The sequence below is a fragment of the Trachurus trachurus genome (genome assembly GCF_905171665.1).
Source record: "Trachurus trachurus genome assembly, chromosome: 17".
Lineage (NCBI taxonomy): Eukaryota > Metazoa > Chordata > Actinopteri > Carangiformes > Carangidae > Trachurus > Trachurus trachurus.
In genome coordinates this window covers 1,689,830-1,697,844 of record NC_139900.1, presented here as the reverse complement: position 1 = coordinate 1,697,844, position 8,015 = coordinate 1,689,830, and the positions used below count along the sequence as shown (strand labels likewise).

At 43.6% G+C, this 8,015-nt stretch overlaps 1 protein-coding gene across 1 annotated transcript; it reads right to left on the bottom strand.

The window, feature by feature from the left end:
- Positions 1-356: 356 nt before the first annotated feature.
- LOC311000010 (protein NLRC3-like) lies at positions 357-7,739 on the bottom strand (the record flags this gene model as incomplete). The annotated part of the gene is made up of 7 exons (XM_083990649.1): positions 7,581-7,739; positions 6,003-7,441; positions 5,632-5,669; positions 5,344-5,517; positions 5,079-5,252; positions 3,368-3,475; positions 357-444 (listed from the first exon to the last, which is right to left on the bottom strand). Exons 1-7 carry the CDS (start codon positions 7,615-7,617, stop codon positions 357-359), a joined length of 2,058 nt encoding a protein of 685 aa, XP_083846775.1. The 5' UTR covers positions 7,618-7,739.
- Between the last annotated feature and the right edge of the window lie 276 nt (positions 7,740-8,015).

Below are 8,015 nucleotides of genomic sequence, written 5' to 3'. Positions count from 1 at the left end.
AATGATCTAAAAACAAGTTAATGTTTAGGTGATGAGTCTTATTTTAAGTGGAAAGAGATTAGTTTTGACTAGAAATGAGACATTTGGACAAGAAATAAGACAAATATTCTTGGAAAGATGTAGAGTTTTTACAGTGTACTATGAGTATTAGTCAGGGTCTTACGCAGAATAAATCAGTCATACAAAGATTAGACTACTGGGGTTTTTTATGGGCCCCACTGGGCGCTGGGCCCCTAGAGTTATCATCACCTTTCTCCCCTATACAACGGCCCTGGGTGGGTGCAGTGCTGTGTTGTGCAGTAGGTGGCAGTGTTGAGCCTGTGGTGCATCTCTGTGGTCATGAGGGTTCATCGATGCTAGGGGGGCCGGGGGCCGTGGTGTCGACTGCTGCAGGTCAGAGTGTCTTCATGAGGAATGACTGAACCGTTCATTCCATTGGATGACCTGGAAGTTAAGAGAGACTTCATTGTGATGCAGAAATTGTCAAAGACTCACCCAATGCTAAAGTGAATGTTTGTACATTTGGCTGTGTGCACCTATACACGGGCATGCGTAGGAGCCCTTCAGACCAGCATGAGCAGATAGTGACAAAAGGAAGCCACTACATTCTTTATTCACCTTTTCTTCAGGGATCAAAGAGAATCTGTCCAAATTAAACGGTGTTTCTTTAGAATTATGTTTTTATTTCTTCACATGTTTATCTGAACCTTTTGTACAGTAATTACAGTTACAATTATATTATAAAAAAATATATTTGTTCAGAACATTTCATGTTTAATTTAATCTAATATTTTGTGTATGATTGATCAGAAGACGAAGCAGCTACTCCCCCGCTCCCTTGCCCCTTAGGAGGTCTTTCACCTCCTACCAGGCCATTGCCCTAATGAGAATGTATTCTTAGCAATTCTTGCCTGGTTAAATAAAGGTTTACTACTACTACTACTACTACTAGCTGAGGTTTCCTCTATTGTTACCTTAGCTACAAAGTTACAGTCATCTCCTGCATCACTGTAGTTTACTATTAACAATCTGCCTGTTATTCACCTCAGTGTTTGCTTATTCTAGTTTTTCACAGATTCGAGTTCAAATACAGACAACAACACACGGGGTAATGAAAATAATGAAATTAGAAGTCCAACAGAAAATACAGTCAACAAAAGGTCACAGGTAAAGATCCCCAAAGTCACACAGAACGAACACAAAAGAGTCTTCAACCAAAAGCACAGAACAACTCAGGGAACACCAAAAAGGGAAAAACATAAAAAAATAAAAATAAAAAACACAAAACAGAACAGCTTGGAGACTAGAGAACAGAAATTACAAAAGTTCCAACCAAACAGGGGATCAGGAAGTGTGTAGCAAACCACTTTTTGGTTTTATGTATTGCTGTTACTCATTTTGTCCACAAGAGGGCAGCCTGGTACTGCTAAAATGGTTAAGTTAAAATCTTTAAAAACTAATAGTTAAGTTACTGTAATGCATTGTGACATGATTTCGTTACACAAATATATTTCATGATTTGAGTGCATTATATTAAAATGTAATTCATCTGGTTTTATATGTATATTGTCCGTTTTGATGAGCTTTTATTTTGAAGAGACCGCTAACATACCTTGTCACTTCCTGGCTGTATTGTGTCTTCCGGTATAAACAAGGAACAGCATGAATGAGCTGACGGTAAAAGTAAAAGGTTTTAAGGTAAACTAAGGAAAATAAGGAGATAAAGCAACGATAACTCAAGAGTAAAACACCAAAGACGGTATTAGCTACCCCCGAGGAGGTATAAGGTTAGTGTGTGTGTTTTACGGTCATATTTACGTTATGTTACTATGCTAAAGCTAAGCTAATTCTCGCTCACCTGCGGTAAAGCTACGGTGTATTGTACAGTGCAGAGTGGAAACATAAATGTAATTGTGCTTTTTGTGTTTCTTCAGTTCTCACGTTGGTTTTCTACAAAGTGGTTTTCATGGAGCTGGTTTATGGAGCTGTTTGTGAAAATAAAGACAGTTTTGAGAAAATCATCAGTCGGGTCCACAATCTGTCGGAGGGTATGCTACAAAGTGCGTTGGGATGGACTGCCAGAAGGGGCTCAAGTGTCTGACAGGGATGGTGACACTGACAACCCGATCTCAGATGGAAGACGATGGACGGGTGGACAGACAGATGGACGGGGACAGAGACAGACATGTAGGAACTGAACTGTCTGATTCCATCAACACAGACGCACCGAGGAACCGAACCTGGCCCACACAAACCCAAACCCAGGATACAGAGGCTCAGTGGAGGTGGTGTAGAAGGTGTAGAGGTGGACCAGTGAGTCGGAGGAGGAGGAGACTCTGTAGAAGGACAGAGAGCCAGCAGGACAGTCCACATACACTGCTACTCTGTTAGAGACAGAGCAGGAAGAGGAGGCGATGACTCTGTTCTTGTGCCAGACGGAGTAACGACCATCAGAACAGAACAGACTCCAGGACTGATCGTTCAGTCCAAACACACTGTCTCCACTGTCTCCTTTCCTGCTGATTCCTCTGTAACTCACTGACACGTCGACATCTCCTCTGCACTCCACCTCCCAGTAGCAGCGACCGCTCAGACCAGTTGAACACAGCAGCTGGGGACTCTGGTCAAATCTGTCTGGATGGTCAGGATAGGACTGATCCTCCTCCACATATGTCGCTTTCCTGTTGTTGTCGGACAGTTTGATCTTTGTGCGCACTGTGTTTGTGTCGATTGTGAGTGGACAGGAATCTGATGGAGAGAACAAGACACAGCTGCAGTTATTGATCATGTGATCAGTTATTGATAGGGGTGTCACGAGTCTCCAAATCCTCGATTCGATTCTCGATTTTTTTTCTTTTTCTTACAGCACAGAGGCCTATGCCATTTTCAGACAAGTCTAGTCTACGATCATTGGTTTTATTCATCAAATTTCGTACAGTAAATCTTATTTCAAAAGGCTACATATAAGTGATGCAATTTCCATAATGTATCACATTAGGCACTATGGTCACATTTAAATAATTTATTTACAATATAAAGGTAACAATTTTACCAAGAATGCCCCCAAAAATCATGATCCAGGGGCCAAAATTGCCCCCAAGGTTTTGAAACTATATTTATAAATATTATTATTATTATAATATATTATAATATAAATATATATTATAAATATATTTATATCTGTACATTATCATAATTTTATTTTCATTAATTTAGCGTCGCGTCATCTCCTGATGTCGACTTAATGTAATGTAAACAAGATTGCGGGGATCGTCGATCCTCTCTTTGACTTCGATGCTCGAGACCATGACGTAATTTCGATCGATTTCGATAAAAAATCGAAATCGTGACACCCCTAGTTATTGACAGTGTGAAGATGGTTGAATGTGCTGCTTTGTTTCCATGAATCAAAGTAAAAACACACTTACACTTCCTCAGACCTGGTGTCAACCATGGGGCTCCAGCAGGCTCCACCCTGAAAGGAGATTCAAGAGGCTTCTTCAGTTCTGAAGACCAGTGTGAGAAAACCCAGGTACTAAACCCGAGGTGGGGACAACACCTGGTGGTCCTTAGAGTCGGTGACTAGCCATTGTCAGTCGTTAGGGTCACATGAGCCAGTAGTAGTGATCCCAGTAGTTCATCACTCAGTACGTTTACATGACACTTGTCCGACTATAACTGGACAACTGAAGTGCATGTAAACACCTTAGTCCGACTGAAATCGGAGTTGGAGAACTCAGATTCAGACACCCAGATAATGCGATTGCAATTTGATTTTCTCATTGTAGCCTATTTCTAAAATAAAACGTGTTCTACAATTGATAGGGACATTCTATACATTTCATGTTTCAGCAACACACACTCTGAAAATGTACATTATGTATAGTTGACATGGTAAATCTAAATTCTTAGATTTGTTCACGTCATATAGTAGCAAAAAGATTACAGCACCTCAGCCTATTTCTCTGAAATAGAAAACTTTGTGCAATGGTGTGACGCTCACCACCTCACTCTGAATGCTATTAAAACTAAAGAGTTGGTCCTGGACCCAAGATCAGTCAATCATAATGATATCTCAGAGTTCACTTGGATGACACTTTTAGTTGGCATGTGCATGTTGGTAACTTGTGTTCTCGTCTACAGCAGAGATTGTACTTTCTAAGCAGACTAAGAGTATATGGGGTAGACAAAAGTATCATGTTTTTATTTTACCAGGCAGTGCTAGAGAGTTTAATCAGATATGGAATGTCATCATGGTATGGCAACCTCTCCACAAAACTAAAAACTAAGCTTGCTCGTCTTGTACACACGGACATGAAGGTCATTGGGAAAAGCGACTACCAGACCTTGCAGTCCATTTACAAGCAAACTGTTTTTAGGCCCAGAGGATAGTAAACGACCCCTCTCACATCCTTCACTCAGAGTTTGATCTCTGATCCTCAGGTAGACGATACAGAGTCTCTCGCTGTAATCTCAACCGTTTTACGAATTCTTTTGTTCCAACTTCCATCAAATTTCTTAACAATACTGATTGAGTTTGTGCAATAATTCTTATAGTGCTCTTACTATGGTGAATTTATGAGGTGTATGTATGTGTTATGTTATGGGATATGTGCAATGCTGTTATGTTTTGGGTTGGTATGGCTGAGGTTGTATTGCTTTTTGTCATTGTGGCCTTCAAGGCATTTATGGCACAGCTACAGAGTCCATGACAAATTTTCCTGAGCAGGACAATAAAGTTTATCGTATCGTTATCGTATCATAAAAACCCTTCTTCTGAAATTATTGCCATCTAAAGCATAGAGCAACTCATCTCTGGCCCGTTTGAAAGACATTTTGACATGACTGAGATACAGTAGCTCACATGAGCTGTGTTTATTTACCCTCACCTCTGTCACATGGTGAGCAATCAAGCTGTTCTGATCTGACAGCTACTGCAGCAACTCGCTTAATGACTACTGTGGATTTGACGGCTACAGCACCAGCATCTAGAGAGATTTATTTACGGGTGCTGTAGCCGCAAAATCCACTGTTGCTTAAAGTCCCTAGTGCGTGTGGCTGCAGCAGCCTCTCCATACCTGAGAGAGTCCAGTCTCCAGTCTGGATCCTCCAGTCCAGCAGACAGCAGCTTCACTCCTGAGGCTCCTGGATGGTTGTAGCTCAGGTCCAGCTCTCTCAGATGGGAGGGGTTGGAGCTCAGAGCTGAGGCCAGAGAAGCACAGCCTTCCTCTGTGACCAGACATCCTGACAGACTGAACACACACAACAACACACAGGAACCCTCTGTCAACACCTGCTGCTGTGGTCAAGTGTCATCAGATAAACAGCTGGATGGATCCTCACCTGAGAGTCTCCAGTCTACAGTGTGGACTCTCCAGTCCACCAGACAGCAGCTTCACTCCTGAGTCCTGCAGGTTGTTGTTACTCAGGTCCAGGTGTCTCAGACTAGAGGACTGGGAGCTGAGGACTGAGGACAGAGCTTCACAGCTTCTCTCTGAGAGGTTACAGCCGCTCAGTCTGAAGAGATGGTCATGAGGAATTAAAGAAGACAAGAGTTTATTATCTGTCCTGTTGAAAAGACAGAAGGATTTTTATATAATGATGAATAAATCCAACTATCTCTACACTTACAGAGCTTTTTTAGAGGCTTTGACCACTGGCAGCAGCCTCAGAAGAACCTCCTCTGAAGCAGAGTATTTCTTCAGGTCAAACACGTCCAGATCTTCTCCTGATGACAGTAAGATGAAGACCAGAGCCGACCATTGTCCAGGGGACAGTTTATCCCTGGAGAGACGTCCGTATCTCAGGGACTGTTGGATCTCCTCCACTAGAGAACGATCATTCAGTTCATTCAGACAGTGGAACAGGTTGATGCTTTTCTCTACAGAGGGAGTCTCTTCAATCTTCTTCTTGATGTACTGGGCTGTTTCCTGATTGGACCGTGAGTCACTTCCAGACTTTGTCATCAGGCCTCGTAGGAGATTCTGATTGGTCTTCAGTGAAAGACCCAGGAGGAAGCGGAGGAACAAGTCCAGGTGTCCATTTGGACTCTTTAAGGCCTCGTCCACAGCACTCTGGTAGAAGGGTAGTAGGTCAGGTTCACAACTGAAGACTTTACTCCACATTTGGGCTAACACTGATTTCTTTCCTGACAGCAGGTTGACTCCAGAGTTGATGAAGGTCAGATGGACATGGAGAGCAGCCAGAAACTCCTGAACACTCAGATGGACGAAGCAGAACACCTTGTCCTGGTACAGGCCTCGCTCCTCTTTAAAGATCTGTGTGAACACTCCTGAGTACACTGAGGCTGCTCTGATATCGATGCCACACTCTGTCAGGTCTGATTCATAGAAGATCAGGTTTCCTTTCTGCAGCTGCACAAAAGCCAGTTTTCCTAGAGTCTCAATCATCTTCCTGCTGTCTGGACTCCAGTGTTGAACTGATCTAGGTCTACCATGACGCCTATCATTCTCCATTTTCAGATGAACCACCAGGAAGTGGATGTACATCTCAGTCAGGGTCTTGGGCAGCTCTCCTCCCTCTCTGGTCTTCAACAGCTCCTCCAGAACTGTAGCAGTGATCCAGCAGAAGACTGGGATGTGGCACATGATGTGGAGGCTTCGTGAGGTCTCGATGTGGGAAATTATATCATTGGCATGCTCCTCATCTTTGAACTTCTTCCTGAAGTACTTCTCCTTCTGTGGGTCAGTGAACCCTCTGACCTCTGTCACCATGTCAACACACTCAGGAGGGATCTGATTGGCTGCTGCAGGTCGTGTGGTTATCCAGATGCGAGCAGAGGGAAGCAGGTTCCCCCTGACGAGGTTGGTCAGCAGCACGTTGACTGAGGTGGACTCTGTCACATCAGTCAGGATCTCAGTGTTGTGGAAGTCCAGAGGAGGTCGACACTCGTCCAGACCGTCAAAGATGAAGACGACCTGGAACTGATCAAACCTGCAGATTCCTGCTTCTTTGGTTTCAGGGAAGAAGAGATGAACAAGTTCCACCAAGCTGAACTGTCTCTCTTTCAGCACATTCAGCTCTCTGAAGGTGAAGGGAAATGTGAAGTGTATGTCCTGGTTGGTTTGTTCTTCAGCCCAGTCCAGAGTGAACTTCTGTATTAAGACTGTTTTCCCAATGCCAGCCACTCCCTTTGTCATCACTTTTCTGATTGGTCGGTCTCTTCCAGGTGGGGCTTTAAAGATGTCTTCTTGTCTGATGGTTGTTTCTGGTCTGTCTGGTTTCCTGGACGCTGTTTGAATCTGTATGACCTCATGTTCCTCATTGACCCCTCCAGCCCCTCCCTCTGTGATGTAGAGCTCTGTGTACATCTGCTTCAGAAGGGTTGGGTTTCCTGCTTTAGAGATCCCCTCAAACACACACTGGAACTTCTTCTTCAGGACAGATTTGAGTTTGCGTCCACAAACTGCATCAATATGTTCTGAAAGAAAACACAAGAAATAAAACATAACATTTTAATTCCTCTAAATAACAACTATGAACACGTTTCCCTCCATGTGTTGATGTCAGTGAACGTCTCATTTGTCCACCATGTTGAATCTTTAGAGAAATCCTCTTACTGCTCTGCAGACGCTCAGCCAGCTCCTCCTGCTTCATCCTCCTCAGGAAGTTCACTGTGATCTTCACTAATGCCTCTCTGCTGCTCCTCCTCTGCTCTTCATCCTCACCATCCAACACCTCCTCATCCTCCCTCTGACTCCCTGAGCATTCTGGGTAATCTGGACTCAGAGACTTGTGGATCTCCTTCAGCTCATTTTTGATGTCCTCTTCCAGCATCTGGAACAGAAACTCTATGAGTGACAGCATCAAACTAAAACCACGGAGCCAAACATCAGATCCATGTTGGACAGACTGACAATCCACTGGTGTCAAAGTGCAGCATGGAGATGATGGTGAACACAACAGATGTAACAGCAGCTGTTGGACATGTACTCACCTTAAATGTGGAGTCCAGGTGTGTTTGATGCTGCTGGGCGGAATGGCCCCTGGGCACC